This window comes from Ammodytes marinus, assembly GCF_949987685.1.
Source record: "Ammodytes marinus genome assembly, chromosome: 5".
Classification (NCBI taxonomy): domain Eukaryota; kingdom Metazoa; phylum Chordata; class Actinopteri; order Uranoscopiformes; family Ammodytidae; genus Ammodytes; species Ammodytes marinus.
Genome location: NC_137234.1, coordinates 17,901,958 through 17,926,035, shown reverse-complemented (window position 1 = coordinate 17,926,035; position 24,078 = coordinate 17,901,958). Strand labels below are relative to the sequence as shown.

Genomic DNA, 24,078 nt, shown 5'->3' with positions numbered 1-24,078 from the left:
ATATCCGTTGTGATGTAGATGAAAATATGTGGCCAGACAGACAGGAACGTCTGGATGTGCCAGAATGATTTACCTATGTTCAGTTACAATATGTCCTGTTATATTGTTCACATTTGTGCACAGCTCTACCAAAAGTGTGCTTTTTTATGTTTGTTCTAAATAAGTGACTGAAGTGTATTTTTCTTTTGCACAATGCTGTAGAATTGCAAAGAGCATATACAGTAAAAATGTGAAACATACTTATTCAGTGTCTTGTACTCACTTACTCCCCTAACTACAGCAATGTAGTTTTCAAATGGCTGTAGTAGTGTATAGTGCTGTCTTGAGCATTTTCAGGTAGTGTCACCGAGTTCTGACCTTTTTTTTGCATTGGAAAACACTGAGAGAATAAACTGTCATAATGAAAACATGACAAAGCCATTTGACTATCTTGTTCATAAACGATGGTGTCAAGACTTCTCATTTTGATGACACTGGCAGTTTCATTGACATGAATACTTGCTTTTGAGGAATAGACTATCCATTTTGAGCAAGTGACGTACTTTTGCAGGTTATTCACTAGGTTTTGCAGTTTGCACTAATTGTTTTGAGAAATGCACTAACTGCTGTGCAAATGTTAATAGTGATGCGAGAAAAGCACCAAAGCGACTGAGAAAAGCTGTAATATAGAAATGTGATTTGCAAAGTATATAACAATCTAATCTGATCATCATCGCTGCAGGTACCTTCTTTTCAACAACCACATGCGGTGATTGCAGCCGGACAAATAGATTGAATGAAACCAGCACTTTATGAAGAGACATTTATTAGATCAGTAGAATACATCATCACCATCATCATCATCATCATCATCATGCCAAAAAACAGCAGCAGCAGCACTTCATGTCCTCCCTTTCATTGTATGTCTGGGGCAGATGCAGTGAGGCACCTTTTTCATATTTAAGAAGATGATCTTTGCATACCCCCAACTCTATAATTCCATTACTCTGATTTTCAACTTGTTACCCTAGTCTTAAATCACTTTCTTTAGGATGGTTCGAGCTGATTCCCACCTTCCTCCATCATGGCTTCTTAAAGCGGATAAGGTTTGCAAACACTCACTAAACAAGGCCATCTGACATACTGATGTGTTGCAATGCTCGACCGACATTGTTCAGTGTTGTTCATTGTTGTTACCTAACTGGTCTATGGACATTTAAATCCACACTGAGATCCCATTTGGATCATGTTTATCTTTGTTTGTGTTTATGAATGCCGACCTCAGGAATGATCAATTATACAGTTTATAGAGTCCTAACAGAAATAGAATGTACATCTTTGAAATATTTAATATTGTGTACTGCATAATCTAACAACAGAATAACGGTGACAGCACTGGACTAGCATATCATCACTATAGAAAAACAGGAACACTACAATAGTATTCACATGCACTAGTACACAGTGTCATACTTGTTGAACATAGACCATAGTATTCATATTTACATAATGTTCACAGCTACATTCCAGTTTCGTGTTTGCATGTGTGTGCATTGTCTATTAAAGGATTGTTATAATCGGAGACATAAGTCATTTTTTATGTTACATGCAGTAAAATTAAGTTTTCACACTGCACTGCCTGTGGATAATATGGGTATGAGGCAAAACATGTGGAAGAAATGTACAGTGTGGATACTGGGTTATTGCTCGGATCAATTGATATGCAATGTAATATCGACCAATGCTGTTCAATAACCTCCAGACCTACTACAGTAATTGTGATAATACAGTTATTTGAAGATATTGGCGGTGTAAATCAGATTAATCAACCAAATTATAAATTGCAAGAAAAAGCCTGCACACCAATATATTTGCTCAATGTACATAATTGTATATCAATAAATACACATGACGAGGAAACAAAGTGTATACCAGTAATACGAACAGGGAAGAGCTCAGCATGACATTTTGTGCACTGAGATGATGCAGTTGGCAGACATCCCAATAAAGTGTCCGTCAACTCTGGGAGGATTGCGATGATTCAATGAACAAGATCCAAACCAGAATAATCAAAACCTGACTTTGTTTTGGGAGCTTATAGTAGTACAGAAATCTCACTGTTTGCAACTGCTTTCGAAAGATGTTTTTCTTAAACAGATGCATATCAGGCTAAAGCAGAGAAAAGCAACAAGACAACTGCTAGCTATTCCCTTTAGTGTGAGGAGACGGCATAGAATACAGTATTTACACATCGTAGCTACATCATTTTCACTATCGAAAAAAAGATAAATTGCGACTGTTGCTGCCAGTTTCTTGCAATGCTTGGGCAGTGTTATTCCTCTTGTTGACTGATTTAATACCAAAAATGACCAAATATCCCAGCTTGTGCTTTCCATGAGCTTCACCTTTTGCTGTGCTTCCAAGTCCGTTTATTCTCCACACTGTTTTTTAATACAATCTCACCTCCTTTTCTACCATATTTGTCAAGTACAAAATAAATTATCAGGTATTTTTAAGTGTCTACTTAGTTTTCAGACTGATAAATACGCCTAACTAGCATGCCATAGGACAATGCCATTGGCACAGCCATCTCAACATGGAATCAGTCATGTCTATAGGGTGGATATATGTATCCAGTTCTTGTGCTGGTTGACACTGTCCCTCTGCGGTGTTCAGGGGCCGCAGAAGCCAGCTGAGATAATATGCTCCAGTGGTGTGGCGTGATTGAACCTCCCGTTTCCTGCAGTCATCTGTACCGGCGGATTGTAAACATGGCTGCCCACGCAAAGAACACACCAGACAGCAAATCAGGAGAGTATTATCTTTTTTTCCAGTTTAACTTTTCTATCCAGTCTTGGTGGAAGAAGTCTTCATCTCAGTATGAAGGAGAGTAGTGGATAAGTTAATCAGGATAACATAATGAGAACTGGGGGAATAGTTTTAGGTGTCGTTGTTCAAAGTCAAGTTTTTATTGGTCAGACACTGCGGGGGGCCCTCTCCAGTTCATGGGTCCTGCGGTTGCGTCCTTTCTGCCTGTCTTGCAGGTGTTTCCACTTGGCCGCCATGGCTTGAGCATGCATGTGGGTGTGAGGGTTCACCACAACCTTCTGCTGCTGTTGTTGCTGTTGCTGCTGGTGTATTTGTACTTGCTGCACCAGGTGAGCCTTCTGCCTCCGGTGCTTCCTCTCCCTTTTCCATACCTGCTCACAGAACTCGTCAACACTGTGCAGAGTCGGGTGATTAACCAAAGACAGGAAGTCTCTGTACCACAGCCTTTGGTTGGGGCTTTCTTGAGGTAAGGAACGCTCCTGGGCGGGGACACTGGCCTCTTTATTGCGATGTAGCAGATCCTCCAGGCGCTCTGTGTCAATGACCTCTACGGTCACCTTCAGAAGCATCTGCATGAAGCCATGCTCCACCGCCTGGCACAGGTAGATCCCAGAGTCCTTCTTATTGAGTGTGCGGATGAGCAGGCCCTGGTCTGTGTGGATGAAACGTTCGTCTGATTTGATCTACGGAATGACGAAAGCGATAGAAACAGTGGAAGACACAGCATTAGAAAGATATGAGAAACTTATGTGGCATTCAAAATGAATCATGTAAAATGCTGCATTATCTAAGTAATCAACATTATTCAACTGTTTATTTCGACAATAGATATGTGTTTGCCAAGGTAGCTGTGCATACCTCTTGTTTGCGGTCATCAGTGGAGTGCTGATACTGCCAATATGTCAGGGCTCTTTGGGACTTGGGACTGCACTCAAGGAAAGTGCTGCTGTTCTCCACACCATACACAGTTTTATCCTGGAGGGTCGTCTGCCCATTTAGTTCATCTAGATATAAAAATAATAATGGTCAAAAAACGTGTTGGCTTATCAGTCACACAAGGTTGTTAATGTCAATTATTTCCGTAGAATGTTTCATCCTTATGGTAATAGCAGGAATGGTATGTGATTACTTTCACAGGAAAAAGATTGCAGAGGTCCATTGTCAGCTTTTTGTGATTTTAAGTGTTTTACTGTATCTAATAATTGTTTTGTCTTCCTTCCTCTGATTTAAATGTAAAAAGTGTTGTTCTCCGAGTACTGCCTGAACGAGGGGTCTGTCTCTGGTATCTGGTACATTAAATCAGCAGCAGCAGATTAAATGTACAACCAAGTGAGTTCCTCCTCAAACCAGCAGCTTTCAATAAAAAAAAACATTTATTTTTTTCTGTTTGGTTAAATGAAATAAAATAATGATACAGTGTTTTAGACACCAAAGTGCTGTCCCACAGAACAGGGCATTAGAGTGGTGTGCTTCACTCTTTATGTTCTTTTATGTTCATTCTGCTTCGCTCATTGGCTGTCTGTTTGTCCTCTTCCAGTTTTCCCTGGTGGAGACGAGACGGTGTGAATATGCCGAGCTAAGGGTGTAAGGGCAAGGTTTCGTACTGTATGGAATGTAAAGCCCACTGGGGCAAATGTCTATTTGTGATATTGGGGTATACAAATAAAACTGATTTGATTTGATTTGAACTTGGCGACAGAGAGGAGAGGCACCGAGCAATCCTTCCCATGATAATGATAAGCTTTTAAATTGGACTGACTCCAATCTACACACCACCAGAAACACATAAAAACACAACGCCACACACATTAGCTTCCCTGCCGTTATGGCTGGTTTTAGGAACATTGTTATTTTCAATGAAGAAGTAAAGTCTCCAAACCAACCTTTTTTTGTGTTGTGCAATTGGAAAGTTGCAAATTTGTAAATTCAAAAAAAGCCTGTATATGATTAGTCACAAGGCCTTGAATATAACACAGTTTGGAAGATCATTTTCTTGTTATGTACCTTGGTGTTGCAGATCTGAGCATTGTGTGAGGGGGTCTCCATTCCTGATATCCTGTCTCCTTGTTCTCCTGCAGAAACACAAATGTAAATATTATACATACTGTAACACCTTAATGAGTCAGCAGATATTGTTTGCTTGTGTGTGTGTGTGTGTGTGTGTGTTTTTGTTTTTGTGTGTGTGTGTATGACGTGCGAGAGCATGTGCAACTTTGGAGTTTGTGAGTGGGTTTATTTGAATGTGGTTTGGATGTGCAGCAATAGTGGAGGCCAACACAAATAGATAAACTAACGGCAGACAGGCAACAGCATCATAGAAAAGCTTTAATTATAGTTTGCGTGCACCAGAGGAATTCAAACTTAATCAATCATTTCAGCCTGTCGTCTGTCTGGGTTGCAGAAAGTAGTAAGCCATGGAGTACGGTGTTGAACATAGTACTGAGGATATTTTCTGTAAACAATAATTGAAGAAGAGTATGCAGACACCAAAGGAAACTGGTAATTTATTCACCATTGTTTCCCATTGTTCCAACCCAGCGTTTGGTACTTGGAGGGAATGTTTTGCGATGGCTGCTCTTATTTTTGAACGTTTGACTCTGGAGTCCAACCAACAGTGAAAACCAGATATTGTTCAGCATATAATTCAAATCAATAAGCCCCATGGAGCTATGAGAGAGGCTGCACAGAGAGAACACACAAATACACACATACATGTACACCTTCAGATCAGTCCACTACTACAACCTTACTACCACCGAGCCTCTAACACCCACCTCACCCCTGGTTCACCCAGACAGCCTCCAGACATCGCTGACATTGGTTCTCATTAACAGTAAACACATGAGGCAGGTTATATTTCTAGCTTTCTGCTGGAAACATGAGCCTATAGCTTGAGGGGTTTTGGCAAATATACAAAGCATGTACTATAAGTGTGTCTCAACTCCAGCCCTGAATCGAGCTTTACTGCCCACTCTATGTCCTCAATCTATATCTGGTTTTCCATCTGTATAATCAAGAGAGTATAACAAAAGTAACTCTTGAAAAAAAATCACAATTCAAACATGTGTTGTTTATTCAGCATGTTAAAGTAGTTATCTTGTAAAACACAAATACACCTTTTAGTTGATGTTGTTCCTTTAATATGAAACAAACACCCTAATTGGTAGAGTTTGGGAATGTGTTGTGTATACCTAACCAGATGTGGTAAAATATCAGCTGTTGTGCCAGGCTTGACGTATCATATTGCATCGTCGGCAAACACAAAACCTGCTCAATATTTGTAGTTGATGTGTACAAGGTGTGAAGCAGCTTGTTAAACACTATGCCGACATGACAAGTATGACTGTGGAGTATTTAATCAGTACCTCTTAGCCATGGGGAAGTATCTGGAGCACTCTGTGCCATCCCATGCGCAGTAAGGGTCCCTTGCCAGGCAGCATTCAGCACAGGCCTTCCCATAAACCTCGCAACGATGCAAAGGCATCTGGGAAACACCAATGTCTGAACCCAGGTACAGTTGTTGCTGTGCAGATAAAAAAAGACATCAACATCAGATATTTTTTACTCGCATGCAACATTATAGATTTTAAGTCTGGATTGGATTGGCAGTGTGCTCAGCAACAGCCCGCAGCTACGTGTTGGCTGGAGGCTTGATGTCAGCTTCATGTCAGTGAAACATAAATACAAGTCAGGAATGTTGACAAACCATTTTACTAGGTGTTCAACACTCTCCTACCTGTCAATCAACTCACTCCTTTTGTCCCTCCCCCTTCCATTTAAGTTTACGAGCTAACTGTTGCTGAACAGTCAACAAGTGGAGCCTTTGTGTGAAAACACGTTTAAAAAGTGCAATGTCTTTGTATTGACAGGTAGCAGGGCATGTCTTCTATGATGGAAAGCTCTCACTTAAGGGACTGTTTTACACAGACAAGCCAAAACAGTAGTAACTTTTTCAAAGGTACAACACAGCACAACGTTTCTCCACAATCCAGTCGCTTTATCTCTAGTCATAGCTGAATTTATTTGTTGAGGTATTTTTCTTTTTCAGACTTTTTTTGATAGAAGATTGAGCTTTCCTTATTGGTTGCAGCGCTTGGTTCTGCTTCAAGTGTTGCTATAGTTTAAATGTACATACAATAAGAACCACAATCAATACCTGTTTTGTTGACAGTTCCATCGCTGTAATGGCTGTTGGCTCCTGTAAGAAATAAAACGGGACAATATAACAGATTAATTAGACAACACTCGCTCATTCTACAACAATCCTTTTAACACGGATAAGCAATACAAATATAATGAGAATAACGTACTCTGAAAACAGTCATTTCTTCCAATAGTACTTCCTCCAGGTCATTCCAGGAGCCTCTTGGGATGGATACGACTTTCAGTATCGTCCCCATGTCTAGCACACAAGGGAAGCACACATGGCTTGCGTTAATATTTAGGCTACTCTATAGTTTATATTTATCCATCTAGTTCAATGATTTGTTTATTTACAGTGACAATGTTTCAGTTTACACACATTTTGTTTGCAAATGTGCATACCTGTGCCTATGAACATGACGTCATACTGGCCATCTTCCGCCTCTACTTTATCCACCACTATCTGAGTGAACTGGTAGTCCACATCTGTTTTGACTATGATTGGTCGGTTGTTAATAGGGTAGACAGCGTTGAACATGGCTGGATGGCTTCTGGCGAAGGTTACGACTTCATCAGGAAGGTCTTTGGTTGTATCAAATCCTCCAAACGTCTTGCTTGGACACTGTGGTAAAAAATACAAAAATAAAACGTTGATTATTATAATAACATTTTAAGACATCAAATGTGAATTTACTTCCGAGCTCAGTTCATAACACAGACATTAAGACAAGGCTGCACTCACCGTGCCTGGCCGTGGGTAGGGAACACGTCCCTGGAAGGGCACCCACTGGTAGTTGGGGCCATCTCTATGAGCATAGGGACCCAGGAATACTCTCCTGATGTCTGTCATGCTGTACATGCAAACAGCGGAACCTTTGAAGATGTTGCTAATGGGCAGAAAGAACCAGTCAGAACAAGAAAAAGCAGATTCTCATTGAAAACATGGGTCATGCAATCAGTGATTATGGCCAAAAGTATTTTTCCACAGTACCTGGAAGTGGTAAATACTGCATAGATGATTGGGCTCTTAGGATCCTTTGTGCTCATGAGAAAAACATCCTCTGAAATCCAAAGAAAAGACACTGTACATTATTCAAATATTCTCGACTGCAAAAGACAGTGTTTCATCTTCAGGAAATAATGTGTTAACCACATTTTAATGCATTGGAGCAATCACTCACGTAGTTCATCAAAGTGTGTGTCTATCCCATTACTGCCAGGCACGGAGCAAATAAGTCGAGCCTTCAAGAAGGTGGTCCACTTATTTACCAGACTCCTGTGACCTCCTAGGTCATTCTGTAAGACATTTGCATGTAGAAGTTCAGCAGGGATGTTCATTTACTTGGAAAATTGCACAACATTTTAAGCATATCAACACATCATAGCATACTGTTTATAAGTTTTGATATTCACATACAGGTTTATGTTGTGTGAAATAAAAGATGCATTAGCTCTATAATTGTAATGGAGAACTTTTAATGAAATTGCCTAATCTCATTCTCTGCTGCTGATCCGAGAATGTACTGTATGCCTCATTACCCTTTGTTTGAATGAGAGAAGGCGCTCTCTTGCTGGTTGGCTGTAGAGCATGGTAACTGCCTATCCTGTGTCACTGACACTCTCATTATCCAACCATTATCACCCGTTCAGGCCTACTATACTACCACTTTATACTATATATTATACACTACTACTATACCAAACTAGACACATATTCCTGCTTTTCAAAGAACAAAAACAGATATGAAAAGTGAGGAAGTCTGGGCCAATCACCATTTAGTCATGGGGGAGCACTGGCATTACATACAATTTATTTCTAGTCTATGTAGAGATATGGCCATTATATGTATGAAAAAATACTTTAATTGTTGTTGATATGAAACTTTCAGTGAAGGATCTGTTTTTCACACCTTAACCAATCAGCCCCTTTTAAAATACATTTATGATTATACATAATGCACTTTTCAAAGTCTTGAAGAAGAGTCTTCTTCACTGTCTCTAATGTTCTGCAAGTCCCAGTACGCAACCCTAATAATATGTGTCTATGTGCCTCACAGTATAGTGTTTGTTTTCCAGAACATCGAGGCACGAAGTGTTGCCACATAAAAACTTTTCCCACTTAGTGTTGATTTATGATAGTAAATTACAATGTGTCCGAAATATGCATAGGCCAACATTAATACCACAGATTGCATAATGGGTGGTTTATCTTGTGTTGAGCCAAGCAGATTCCTGACATTCTGGGTAATCAGACTATTGAGACAGACAGAGGCACGATATGCAGCAAATGGGAGGCTATGGCTGGACATAACTCACTGATCCGCTGTCAGCTTGGTGGATTCATGCTTAATGAATAAGAAAATAATTTGGAACGTGATAGCTAATACAAGAGCAGCAATTTAACACAACCACCCCTTGCAGATGTACAGTTGGGTGGAGCAGTCCCAAATAGTGCCAAAGCCTGGCATTAGGAGAACAGTGCCGCCATTGACAGCATCTTTGCCTCTCCGGTTGCAGTTGACATTTAACATTTCTCTCAGGTTTCTGTCAAGTGTGATTGTGCCGCACACAACAAAGCTCACTCATCTCTAGGCTAAACATAATCACGGATAACAGGCCCTGAAACCTGCCATCATAAAAGCCACTCAGACACCCGTCAAATGTCTGTGTGAGAGGGTGTGTGGTGTCTACATGTTCCTTTGTGAGAGCCAACTCATGTGCCTGCATGGATATGTGGCTGTGGATTGATGTGTATATACGCACTTTGCAGAGCTGTCCAATGCGAGCATGTGTGGCTTTTCCAGCATGCTCTCCGTCTATGGCGTTCTCCTTAAAGAACAGGTAGATTTTATCATCTTCTGGATTGTCGCTCTCCGGAATCAGATGGACGCCCACAAATCTGGGATCTGGAACAAATAGAGAGGCACATGTTCGAGATAACCAAAATTATGTTATAAAGTCATTGCGTTTCTACGTAAGTGTTCTTATTTGGGACTTTTCAAAAATAAGTTACAAAGTGATCTACAATGAAAGCATTCAGTATGAAATAACTAATCGGTTGGATAGGAAACACAAGGAAAACATTGACCGCAAATGATCGGAATATAATACCTTAATTGTAAACCGAGTGCTAGGTTATTAGATACTTATTATTTAGAGTATCTACTTGAAGTTAATACACAGTGACTGACAACAACGTGTACATGTTCTCAGGGGCTTTACCATGTAGAACCTGATAAACAAAGGTGTTATATTGAATTATAAACTACACTTGCTGCCAAAGAAGTAGACCGACTGTGATGTTTCGAGTTATCTGCAGACAAACTATAGTTCCTTGGTCAAAGCAGGAGTATTTTGAATTACAGTTACATAGATGTGAAGACACAAAATCATGGATTCATCAGTTCAATCCTTCTAAAAGATAGATAAGGTTTCTTGATATCAACATATAAACAGTTTGAAGACCTAGACTGCTGCAGGGTCTTTTAATCCCAGTTTTATCTTATTTTATGCACAAATGATAGAAAATGTAGACACAGTCACACTATATTAAAACCGCATTCGAATACATTTTTAATTGTTAATTCAATAAGGCATTGGCCAAATGTTAATTTGATGAATTGATTGTAAATAAAATATTCAACCACAGCTGAGTTTAGTCCTAGTTTGCAATGCAGCATTGTGATTTTAAGTACTAGATTTTTTTTGTGGCAAGTTAGAACATTGCCACGCATTAATTAGTAAATGAGGGCCTTTGTCTTTCATAGCGGTTGATGGACGAGTACAGAAGATGTCATCTGCATAAAAGCAATACTGTTGCGTACTAAATCACGGACCCAAAAGTAGTAGGACTCCTTGTTTGTATTAATATTGAATTTGATAAAATAGTTTGCCAGTGATGTTCCTTTTTGTCTCACCATTTAGCCACCGTGAGTCATGTTGCTCTGTCCTGATTGGATGATGCTTGCCGAGAGTGCGAAAGATGGCAAAGTCCCGCCCCATGAAGTCTGCTGATGTGCCAGCATACAATTCACCATCTGAGAGATAAGAGGAACAAAGTGTGTTAGTGTAGAAACACCGGATGAGGAAACCCCAGTGAGGCAGGTGTGAAAGTCTGTGGAATTGTTCAGGGGCTTAGCAGTGCAGGTAGACTTGGAGTCCTGAGAGAACACAAGACGGTGGCTGACGTGATGAACATCAGGAGTGTGAAATTGACATTAACACAGTGGGCAGGGCTGAGAAGGGGAGGCAACGGAAGGATGAACGGATGAAGGGACAGATGAGGAGGGACGTGTGAGACGGGGAGTACATAATAGTGCTGGTGAGAGAAGGGGGTAGAGGAGATGAGGGGTGATGGGCTGGAAAATGGCCATCTGCTAGGTTAAACGGTGTGATTGAACACAATGTGACTGGCAATAATAGGGGGTAAAGAATATGCTCAGATAGTCCTGTTTTATTTGCCAATTGAGAGAACTCAAAGTAAAAAGTGTCATCGGCCATGCACGCCCGGCACTTAAAGGAGGCAAATTCAGATTGAAATAGAGTTTAAAGTCCTGCCAATTAGGGGTTCCCAGAGTGTAAATTGACAAAATACAGAGCAAGTTCCACTTGTAATGAATGAACAGGAATGCTCTGTTCTGTTATTCACGTTTACTTTACTCTCTTTATATCAGCTGAAATGAGAGAGCAAGGCACAGGGTGGTTTCAGGACTCCCATCGTTTTATAGGACCTTGCCCTAACACACAGAAGAACAGCGCAGTGTTTCCGATCTTTAAACTCACCAATTAGCATGGACGCAGTGAGCAACTTGGGATCATAAGGACTCTTCCCTCTGCCGTTTTCTATGAGAGACTCCAGTCTGAAAACGCCATCCTGGACATCAAGAGACAGAAAGTCACACAGTTGCAGGAAACTTGATCAAAATCAAGGGTTCAATTGTTTTGAAAAGGAGTATTGTTAAGACCCACAGCATTGGATTTGAAATCCAAAGCATGGGGGTTGCTATATATTTCATAGTGAAATTGTTTATTTAATTATCAGGTGAAACATTTTGTGAGAAATATGTTACGTTGTTTAAAATCTGGAGAAATCTTTGATACCAGTGCAATTTAAAACTTGTATATATTCAGAAAAGGATTGATAATGAAAACAACATTTCTCTTCACTTTCTATGTGTGGGTGACCTCGACACGCATAGGAAATCCATCAGATGAATTACATTTCTAGGTTATGATCTATACACAGTAGATGGCTTTTCTCTGCAAAATATCCAGCCTCTAATTGTCTGTAAATACCCATCTAATGAATAGGAGACGCAGATTTATAAGCCTGACTCAGTGACATTTGGAGGAGAAGAGTACGGAGCCCCTAAAGGGACATGGAGGAAAAAAAAAATTTGGTAAAAAAAAAAAAAAAAAAAAAATCAAACTCGAGATCTCGAGTTCAAACTCGAGATCTCGAGTTTGAAGTCAAGATCTCGAGTTTAAAGTCGAGATCTCGAGTTTAAAGTCGAGATCTCGACTTTGCCTTCAAACCTCTCTCACCGTCACCAATGGTCCATGCATCAAAGGCATATCAATTAATTTATGGGAAACCACACAATAGTGTCATGGAGGAGTACTTGGAGCATTCTTTTCTCACACTAACACCAAAATACAACCTATTAGGCCTAAATCTAACGTTTATTATGCACATTGGAGAGAAAAGTGACAATGCTTCACTTCATTTTGGCGCACCATGGACAGAGAGTGGAGGTCTAATTGTCAACACACACACACACACACACACACACACACACACACACACACATACACACACAATATGTAGACGGTATACATTTGACTATATCAAAACGTGAACGTTTCCAAGACACAATGCCGCCTACACTTGAGGAGAACTCTGTTTGGCTGTATTGGCTGGTCTGATGAAGGCTATTATGAGTCGCAAAGAGTAATTTGCACCGGATTAGACTATGTCCGCGTTCTCCAGTGACTCCATATGATCGGATCTTGAAGCACTCACAATAGTGCAGGCAAAATATGAAATTCAATTGGATTATGCGAACTTTCTATTTTTCTTCACTTGGAGAGAGAAAAAGCGCTGTTCCCGTGCGCTCTGGCAGCACTACACCTGTGCCCGGCGTGAGCCTCAAACTGCGTCTTAATAGAAAAGATAACTGCAGGTCATATGACAAAACTAGCGATCGGACTAGGTTAGTAAAGCCTAATTAAGCCTTTCCCAGGAAGGGATCGTGTGTGAATAAAACACAGAGTCTGGACTGGCGTATTTTTAATAGCCTATAGCAGAACTGCCTTTGCTGTGCGCTGGGGAGAAACAGACACGCTGGTAACTATTCTGCTCCAGATCTGCACATTGGACAGCGCCACGCGATCCTCACAGTTTTGCTGCTGTTTAGTTAAAATTTGTGATTTTTTGGGTGCAATAGATGAATAACATGTGCCGTCGGGTGAAGCCTCTTATCTCTCTCGACCGTGTGCGAGGCAAAACAAATCAGGCGCTGTTTCTCCCCAGCGCACAGCAGAGGAATTTCTGCTATAATTAGAAATCACCAGTGCAGACTCTCCTCAAACTATTAGTTTAATTTAGTTTTTATAATCAGCGATCGATTGTTTCATTTGTACACAGAGACAAACATGTAGGCATGTAGCGGTGTGGCACATTTACGCACGAAAGCTTCCCTCAGAACGGAAGAGAAAAAAATTAGCTTTTTTATTTAATTATTATTATTGTAGTCCAGACTGTTTTATTCACACACGATCCCTTCCTGGGAAAGGCTGAAAGTGTGAATGAGGCTTTACTAACTTAGTCCAATCGCTAGTTTTGTCATATGACCTGCAGTTATCTTTTCTATTAAGACACAGTTTGAGGCTCAAGGCGGGCACAGCTGGTGTAGTGCCAGAGCGCACAGGAACAGCGCTTTTTCTCTCTCCAAGTGAGGAAAAATAGAAAGTTCGCATAATCCGGTTGAATTTCATATTTTGCCTGCACTATTGTGAGTGCTTCAAGATCCGATCATATGGAGTCACTGGAGAACGCGGACATAGTCTAATCCGGTGCAAATTATAGCCTTCATCAGACCAGCCAATACAGCCAAACAGAGTTCTCCTCAGGTGTAGTGTAGGCGGCATTGTGTCTTGGAAACGTTCACGTTTTGATATAGTCAAATGTATACCGTCTACATATTGTGTGTGTGTGTGTGTGTGTGTGTGTGTGTGTGTGTGTGTGTGTGTGTGTGTGTGTGTGTGTGTGTGTGTGTGTGTTGACAATTAGACCTCCGCTCTCGGTCCATGGTGCGCCAAAATGAAGTGAATCATTGTCACTTTTCTCTCCAATGTGCATAATAAACGTTAGATTTAGGCCTAATAGGTTGTAGTTTGGTGTTAGTGTGAGAAAAGAATGCTCCAAGTACTCCTCCATGACACTATTGTGTGGTTTCCCATAAATTAATTGATATGCCTTTGATGCATGGACCATTGGTGACGGTGAGAGAGGTTTGAAGGCAAAGTCGAGATCTCGACTTTGAACTCGAGATCTTGACTTTAAACTTGAGATCTTGACTTCAAACTCGAGATCTCGAGTTTGAACTCGAGATCTCGAGTTTGATTTTTTTTTTTTTTTTTTTTTTTACCAAATTTTTTTTTTTCCTCCATGTCCCTTTAGGGGCTCCGTAGAAGAGAGCAATTTTATTCGCTCATACTTAAATGAACACACACACACACACACACACACACACACACACACACACACACACACACACACACACACACACACACACACACACACACACACACACACATACACACACACACACACACACACACACACATACACACACACACATACACATAAAGCAATTTTGTATTGGAGTGATGAATTGCGAATCCTGCAGACTATGAAAGCCTGCGTGTAATTTTCCACCTCATTTTTCTAAATTAAACCATTTATTATGTTCTTAGCAAATCATTTATTTGGGAAAAGAATGCACACCAGATTAGACAGGGTCCTTCACAACTTTATACATGCTATGAATCTCCCAATAGCTTTTATATCTTAAACCAACCATGTATTTTTGTGTAAACAAAAACAAATTAACTGGTGCAATTTTTATTGACTTAACGAAAGCTTTTGATTTAGTTGACCATTATCTTCTGTTAGATAAACTCTATTCTATTGGCTTGTCACGCAATGCTTTACTCTGGTTTAATTCTTATCTCCATAATAGAAAACAATGTGTAGTTATACAGGGAACTAAATCTGATCATACTTTACAACTTCGAGGAGTTCCACAAGGTTCAACTCTTGGTCCTCTTCTTTTTTCCATTTTCATTAATCAAATCCCCTCTTTATGTTCAGAATGCCATGCCCATCTTTATGCAGACGACACAGTTCTTTATATGTCCTCAATACATTTATCACAGATTGAATCTTCTTTACAGTCAGACTTTAATATATTACAGGATTGGCTTTCGGCAAACAAACTTATACTTAACAAAAGTAAATCTCATCTTATGTTATTTGGCACACGGCAAAACATCAAATCAAAAACTACAGATCCACCATTTTCAATTAATTGTCTTGATGGGACACCTTTACTCACAGTTGAGCACATTAAATATCTGGGAGTATGGCTGGACTCCGAACTTTCTTACAAACACCATATTAGTCAAGTTATTAAAAAACTTAATTTTTCCATAGGTACTTTATACAGATCCAGACACTGTTTTGTTTTTTCTGTTAGAATGAAGTTAGCCACACAACTTATTTTACCCATCTTTGACTATGCCGATATTATTTATCAGTGTGCCTCCAATATCACTTTATTTCCTCTCAATACTGTTTACAATAGATTAGCTCGTTTTGTCCTTGGTTGTTCTTTTTCCACTCATCATTGCACAATGTATCAATCACTGAATTGGCCTTCTCTCCCATCAAGAAGACAACAACATTGGCTTCAATTTATTTTCAAATGTATTAATTTCAATTATCCTCATTATTTGAAACAGCTGATGGTTCCTTTCTCTTCCACTTACCAACTTCGACACTCTTCACAATTATTTTTTTCTGTTCCTTTTGTAACCAAAAGTATAGCTAAGAAAGCATTTATGTGCAAAGCTCCATCTGATTGGAACAATCTGCCTGTCAATATTCGCTCTATTTCATCTCTGCACATGTTTAAAAATGCTCTGTCATCTCACTTTACAAACAGTTGTTCATGTTACTGATCATGTATTGTAATGAAATGTATTATTTAACCTTTTGTTATTACTGTTATCACTTTACCATGTATTTTGTATATTTTTTTTTTCTTGGAAAAGTACTATGCAAGATTGATGTCAAGCACTTAATATGCATGTGTGTTTGTGTGTGTGTGTGTGTGCGTGTGTGTGTGTGTGTGTGTGTGTGTGTGTGTGTGTGTGTGTGTGTGTGTGTGTGTGTGTGTGTGTGTGTGTGTGTGTGTGTGTGTGTGTGTGTGTGTGTGTGGTATGTTATTTGTATTATATATATTTTCAGTTTTGTATGTTAAGACTATGTTTTACTGTATTTTTTGTTTGTAAGGACCCTCTTGAAAACGAGATGGTTTCATCTCAAGGGGTTATCCTAATAAAATTAAATTATTAACATGTGGACAGAAGATAGAGGCGATAAAGAAAATACAATGTATGCTGTACCTCTGGTTTCCTGCCCACCTCCAGGTAGGAACAGACTGGATGGAAGGCTCCTGTCCCACACACATAGAGATGGGTCTGGTTGAACGGCTGCAACAGCTTGATGAAGTTTGAGCACTCCCTCTGATTGGACAAGAGACAGAGAATAAATAAAGCAGCAGGGACCCATTGACACATACTGCTTTTAAAGCCCCAGGCTTTACAGTTGTAAAAGCTGTTGTGATAGAACCTAGGACCTATAAAGGGTCAGTACGTGGTGAAACTGATGGATTTCAGTCAGACCTTTGCTATGCTAGGAACATAGGTCAAAGAGGAACAATGCAATACTTAAATTGAGAGGTCTGCAATGGAAACACAGAGCAAGGCCTACTGTAATCTACTGTAATTCCCCAGGGAATTACCTATAGGAACCCAGGCAGTGTGCTGAGTAAGCATTATAATCCAATGTTTTTTTTTTTTTACTTTCCCTTCATACAGCACCCACCACCCTGACACATCTTAGTGACTTTCCCTCTGACCTCCCTGACATCTGCCACTGCTGGCTTCAGAGATTTCATGCATTAGCTGCGTCATTGCTCATGGAATAATTGTCATACAGGAGAGAATTAGACTGGAGAACACAGAGGCAGACAACTTCATCATAGTTAGAAAGGCCTTTGTTGACTCGCTGTAATGCTGTCAGTAAAAACATTTTCCTTTTAAAGTGATGTTTATTGATTCTGCATTTGACTTGGCTTTACGAGGCATTGTATGATTCTTGTAGGGGAATTAAGTGTCAGTGACATAAACACTTTGTTACTATACATTACTTGCAATGTTGTGGATAGTATCATGCTTCCATTTGAATATGTGTACGTGTGTCTTTATGTGTGAGGCACAACTAGCATCCATGTGTTCTAGGCATTGCTCCGCTACCATATGGCATATCTCTTCGTGCTCTGGCAACACATGCTTTAGCAGACCTGACCTCAAATAAAACTGAATGTGTCATCACATAAGCAAAAAAAAAAAAAAAGGGAACGAGAGAATAGCGCCACAAATTATGCATGACTAAGTTTATCTGGACTTACTAGGTCATCAGCAGAGAGCAGCATTTGTTTGTGTAAGCTGTTGTCATTTAAGCAGCTGTGTTGCTTCAGATTTATATGGCCTGTGTGTCTGTGTGTGGGGTAATCTGAGCAATGGACATCATTGTTACAAGCCATAAGACTTAATGATAAGTGTCTGCAATTTGATCAAGAAATGTGTAAGTATTCGCAATAGCCATCGCTTTTCTTGTCTTATTTGTATCATAAATTTCACATCCTTCTATCTTTTTATTTTCTCTCTGCGTCATCTCCACACATATTGGCTTGCAGTAGTGGGCCATACGCAAGACTCACTCTCCATCTCTCTCCATCACCCTCCCTTCAATTCTCACTCTCCTCCGATTCTATAACAGAAAGACCACATCCCTAGGGCACCTCATTCATGCATGCCACAATGTTTACATAAAACCCACAAAGGACTTCATGGTGCTTAGAATGAGGGAATGATATAAGGGCAGGAGAGCTTGCCCTGTGCTGGGCAATGTCCAGGCAGTAAACTAATGAACAGCATTGCCATGATTTCATGTTTAAACTGATTATTTTTGTTCTAGGATTTATTTAAAATATAATTCATAACACAGTTTGCAGGGAGCTGATACATCCTCTCAGTGTGTTTACACTGGGTTTCACAACACCACACAAGCTGCTCTAGGCCGAGTACAGGAGACGTGGTTCTTGGCTTGTCATGTGAGAGTCGGTTGAGGTAGGGAGTCTGAATAGGCCTCAGATCTTAATTCGTTCCAGTTTTAAATAGAGCTTATCAAATTTAATAAAACATTATCATGCTAAAAAAAAGATATAAAGTGACTGTACTGGATGAATAACACATTTTCCCAAGCATCACTATACTAAATGCAATGCCCACAGGCTTAATAAGAGGACAAATGATGGTCTCATTCTGAGATAATATTATTCAGGCCTGTGGTCAGCTGCTAGGCCATGTGTTGTCAATATGACAGACACGTTATTTCAACACACTGGTACAAACAAGCTGAACACATATACATATATAACATGTTGTCTATAATTCAAATGCCATACATATATGAAGCAAACATCCCATTTAATCCTAGTGCTGCTACAACATAGTTTTACTTTAGGACCTTGAAGGTTTCACATATTTCAAAGAACAAGAGAATACATTTCCAAACGACTGTGGGAGTACAGGGGCAAAAAGGTTTCTTTGCTCTTACAGAGAGATCTTTTCCTGCCCACTTGCATTCATCTCTTCTGGTGGGAGAAGCTGGCCAAGGGATCTGTAACACAAACACAGTGTCTGTACATGTTAGAAAAGATTCCCCCCTCCTTAAAATCAATGTTTCAGAGTGAGTCGGTAGAACTACAGCCCGTGTGCATGCATGTGTGTATATGAGGGTTGAAGGGGTCACAATGCGATTTGTTATCCACTTTGTTTCAGTTTACTCTATTATTCATCCAGGTGTGCAGAGAGCAGCTAACATGCCTGGCACAGCGTGTGATGGTGTGCGACAGCCCTAGTCTGAAATATTCATGAAGCACTTTTCTGCAGAAACAGAAAAGAAAAGTCCCGAGATACCTGAGCCCTTGACTGGCACTCGTGATGGAGATGCACACACACACAAGGCAGATATGAAGTTGGTCAAAAAAACAACACAAAACAGACTTGCATTCATGATAAATGGATGGAACAACCAGACAGACTCAAAAAATGGTTTTACCTGTACATTGTCTCTGCTGATATTAATGAGGTTAAATGAGAAGATGTGGTCCTTTGCTCCCACCACAAGTCTTCCTTTCTCCTCGTCTAACAGGAAGGTGTGGTAGGAAGAACTGTCGGCCAGGCCTTCAAACGTTATGAGGTTGTTAGACTCCAACATCTCTGCAGAAAGAGAACGCAATGGAAAGTGATGATCAGCATAATCTGATAATCACTTGGTTAAAGAACCACAGCAGCTGAGCAGCATGGAAGTCATAGAAAATATATCATGCAATTTTTTTTTTATTGAAAGAAAAATAAATACATTAGGTTGTATTAGCTGTATCCCAGATGAACTGCTCCTATTATCCTTTTTGTAATTTCTTCAAGGCCTCCTCCTCAGCTTTTTCATGTCTTTATTGTGTGTCAATGTTGTATCTTCCATTCCCTTTACTAAACGGTCTCAGGACTAGAAATTGTACAGCTTTGCCAAGCAAGGAAACTGACAGATAGTGAAGAATCACTGCCAAGCCAAATTGGACTGGGCAGGTAATGCCAGATCTGGGAGCCAATGATCAAACTGTCCAGCATGGGAAAATGACCTTGACCAGTGCAGCCAAGCAAAACCCTGTGCACTCACAGTGGAAAACTGGGAGGATATGTAATGTCATACTGTATGATTCGCTAATATTTCATGGTCCAAACTGCAGGATTACTTTTGACCACATCAGCCATTAGAACATGTTAATATGGGCTGCAGCTCACGTTTTGCAGTGTAATGCAACAGTCTGCCAAGTCTGGCAAACAGGCGACATTTGCTTTCACAGCGGAAAGCTGAACTTGTCAAAAACAGACATTGAGGATCTCATTACAGGACCAACCTCTGAAGGTTGCATTATGGCTTTGCCGTTATAACACCTTTTTGGTGACACACACACACACACACACACACACACACACACACACACACACACAACCACACATTCATGCTCCGTCCTTCTCACATTTAGTTCTCACCCACAAAGTCTAAACCACACTGACCCCCTTCCATTGACCACCCACACAAAAGGGTGGAGAGTTATAGAACAGACGAGAACTGGTTCTTTTTTTGGTGCTCTCTTTCTCTCTCACAATCTGACTTACTCTTTCTCTTTCACAGAGAGTAAATAACAAAAATAGTCATGAATGTTTTAGCAAGGAGAATGCCCCCTCTCTTAAGTGTGTCAGAACCCTAGAGAACGAGAGGACACAAGCTTGAGTGCAATGCTGGTAAAAAAAACATTCAAATTACAATTGGAGAAAAGAGAGCTTCACTGACTGATTTCACTCATTCATAAACTCACAAACTGTAATAAGGATTTCCAGATAAAAAACATGGGTTGGGAAAGCTGTCCAACAAAACTCTGGCTCTACGAAATCTACTAAAGGTTAAATCTGCTCATTAACATTTTGTATAGACCACTTGTAAAAGAGAATCACGCAAGAGAACACATAGAGAACATACATGAGAAATAAAGAAAGATTGGTGGCCTTTGATTGAAAGCATCGTAAGAAAAGCATCATGGGTGAATAGAATAAATAATGCCAATTATGACAATGCGTGTTTCATATATATCATAATTATTATGTATACAGTATGTAAATGTAGTCGTGTTGTCTTAAATGAAAGATGGAGTCAGCAATTTCGGAGAACGCTTGTCGTCGAAATATTATTTTTATCAAAATCAGTGATAATCTCCTCATGATCCGCTATCTGTCTGTACTATATGTGCTGAATCCAGTGTTAATACACATCCCAGGCCCTGTAAACTGGTATGTAAACAAAGGGTATGTTAACAAAGGGCCCCACCGTAGCAACGTCTCCATTTACAGAGCCTAGTTTGTGTATTTACATCGGATTTTCTTTAAGTGCTCACACAGTACGTACAGGTAGTGGATGGTGAGGAGATATTCACTGATTTTGACGAAAAGGGTTTTGACAACAATCATTCTTAAGAACAGCTGACTCCACCTTTAAGTGGTTTAGGAGAGGTTAGTTCACAAGTATACCCTTTATGGGGCCACCATGCCAGTAACAATAGCCTTGAACAGGAAGATGATGTGGGAGAGAATGGACACAAAATAACTTACCACCTTCCTAAATGCATGGACACACATGCTTCACTCACTACTGTACACACAGGACACTAATATAGCATGGGTGGACACCCTGTCTTTATTGTCTTTTACTTGGTTTCCATTGCCTCGATGCTGATGGAGGCAGATTTTAACAGTCTCCTAGTACAAACTTGCAGCCCTGTGTGACCCAGCTTTCAGGTTTTCTCACTCTCGACTAGTGTTCCAAAAAAGCTGACATTTAAACAAACATACTGTTACCAATACATCTTTGAAGATTTGAATGTATAGTCTCTGAGTCTAAGAGAACAGACTTAGTCTGTAGCCCCTTGGATAATGGGACTGTTTCCAAACCCAAAGCTGGTTAAGACAGTACAGTGGTGAGGCAAACCTAAGCAGTTTTATCCATGAATACCTTCCACAACTGAAATGATGGTGCAATAAATTCTTCCAGATATGTACGGATTGAACCACCAAGTGTCATTATATGTCTACCGTTCGCAGACAATGTTTTACTTGATTTGGGCCAAGGTACAGTAGATTCTTCTATTGGATTTGTATTGGGTATAAATACTCTATGAATATTAGAAAAGTAATTTCAATAAAGGGTTTAGTTGGCTGCACACAATGAAGCCACAGCCTTAAGAACGAAGCTCAAGGTCATAAAAAGTTGCTAAAAAAGTATTGCTTAGCCCAGTCCAAAGCTGTGTCCCAGATTTATTATGTTCCTGTGCAGCCTTGGTGATCAATCATTACTGGATTCACAGAAAGCCCTTCACCGACAGCACACTAACACCTGCCTCCTACCTCTGACCCTTTTCACCTGCACCAAGGTTGCTCTTTGTGAGAGGCAGAGAAAGCCGAAGAGAGAGAGAGAGAAGCATTTAATTTTTTCTTTTTTCTTTTTTTAAACTTTTGCTCAATTGAACTTGAAGTAAATATGTATGGCTTTGCAAATTCCATCCGATTACGTGACAACCAGCAAGGTAATCACGCGCGCGCGCACACACACACACACACACACACACACACACACACACACACACACACACACACACACACACACACACACACACACACACACACACGCACACACACACATTGATTTAGCAAATTAATGAGTCGCTTGGAAAAGCGAAGATGAAAGATCCATTCTAATCCTAAAAATAATCCAACTAAAACAATGCTTTAGTGAAATTTGTATACAAAAATATTGAAAGTGCTACACGTAACGTGTCAAGGAGATACAGGGAAACTGCACAGACATGATGACTGCACTTCACTTCTACTCAAACCACATCCCTCTGTGAGAGAATGGAGAACAGCATCATCACATCCACCCACTACACACACACACACACACACAACTCTGGTTTGTGGAAAATTCTCTATGGGAGTAGTGGCCATGGCAACAGACCATTCAACAGAGTCTACCACTAAGTTATTAAAAGCTATTCATCCAGAGACAGATACTCTACTGGTAGTGTGTGTGGTTCTACGTGTTTATGGTGCACGCTGGGATGTGTGTTGATGGAAAATAAAGAGTATGTTTCAAATCCACCCCATACCTGTCTAAAATGGTTCCTCATTTAGCTAAATATATAATGGATTGACCTTGTGCATGGATACATACATGAAGCGGTTGTGATACACTGCAAGCTTAGTGACAACTGAGTTTTTTTTGTGTGTTTTTTTTTACTTTAGTAATACTATTCAAGCCTGTCTGTAATTCTGTGGTATATGTACGACATGCTTGGCTGTATCGGAAGGAGATAGGGACACTTTCACGGAGACGGACAAACAGGCAGAAAAACAGAGACATTAAGACAGGTGGATAGGCAAATGTGTGGCCTGTAACAGGTGTCAGCTGCTCCTATGCTCTATTTTACTACTTTTCTTCTTTGCCCTTGTCTTCCTTACCCCCTATCTGTAGAGCTTGGCATGCACATTTCACTTTTTACCAGCTGTTCTTTCCCTACTTTCTCTTTCAAGTGCTTTTCCTCCCCCTTATTTATTACCATAAAAAAGATATTTTTAAAAACGGTTCACCCTTTCTTTCATTTCAGCCCATCGCTCTCAAACCACTATATTTTCTAACAATGTATTTGTGAGTGAAGGACAGACGGAACAGAAGAGCAGGAGAGAAAAATGTAAAGTGAGTGAGAGAGAGCGAGAGAGAGAGAGAGAGAGAGAGAGATAGCGATTAAGGGGCAGATGGAATGGATGCAAAGAATCAACAGTCCCATGTGAGACTGATAAAAATAAACTCTTTCAGCCTACATTCTTGCCGTCTTTCTCTCTTTCACTTTTTCTTTCTCTTTCCCGACTGGAGGGCACAGGGAGTGTTATCTAAGTGCTTCCCAAGAAAAAACAGAAACACGTCTTAACAATAACCCATGTGTGGCCGCACTGAATATGCGAACACCGATGTTTGGCCCTGGTTCAATAGCTCACTGTCGTCCATTGTCCTCATAGATGGACCGTTGACATCATTGTGTCACTTAAAGTGTATACAGTCACTGATTCATCCACGCCTGAGGAAAAACACCACACAGCTTCATC

General features: G+C 40.1%; 1 protein-coding gene across 1 annotated transcript in view; it reads right to left on the bottom strand.

The window, feature by feature from the left end:
* Positions 1 to 872: 872 nt before the first annotated feature.
* Positions 873 to 24,078, bottom strand: part of sema3ab (sema domain, immunoglobulin domain (Ig), short basic domain, secreted, (semaphorin) 3Ab) — a 27,610-nt gene continuing 4,404 nt past the window's right edge. The window contains exons 2-17 of the mRNA XM_080028215.1: positions 19,424 to 19,584; positions 18,920 to 18,982; positions 16,642 to 16,761; positions 11,734 to 11,824; positions 10,869 to 10,988; positions 9,715 to 9,857; positions 8,133 to 8,247; positions 7,943 to 8,012; positions 7,694 to 7,838; positions 7,354 to 7,573; positions 7,119 to 7,210; positions 6,965 to 7,006; positions 6,174 to 6,331; positions 4,813 to 4,880; positions 3,667 to 3,812; positions 873 to 3,491 (exon numbers count right to left, since the gene is read on the bottom strand). Coding sequence (XP_079884341.1) covers positions 2,955 to 3,491; positions 3,667 to 3,812; positions 4,813 to 4,880; positions 6,174 to 6,331; positions 6,965 to 7,006; positions 7,119 to 7,210; positions 7,354 to 7,573; positions 7,694 to 7,838; positions 7,943 to 8,012; positions 8,133 to 8,247; positions 9,715 to 9,857; positions 10,869 to 10,988; positions 11,734 to 11,824; positions 16,642 to 16,761; positions 18,920 to 18,982; positions 19,424 to 19,584 — 2,291 coding nt within the window. The 3' untranslated portion in view covers positions 873 to 2,954. The remainder of the gene's footprint in view (positions 3,492 to 3,666; positions 3,813 to 4,812; positions 4,881 to 6,173; positions 6,332 to 6,964; positions 7,007 to 7,118; positions 7,211 to 7,353; positions 7,574 to 7,693; positions 7,839 to 7,942; positions 8,013 to 8,132; positions 8,248 to 9,714; positions 9,858 to 10,868; positions 10,989 to 11,733; positions 11,825 to 16,641; positions 16,762 to 18,919; positions 18,983 to 19,423; positions 19,585 to 24,078) is intronic.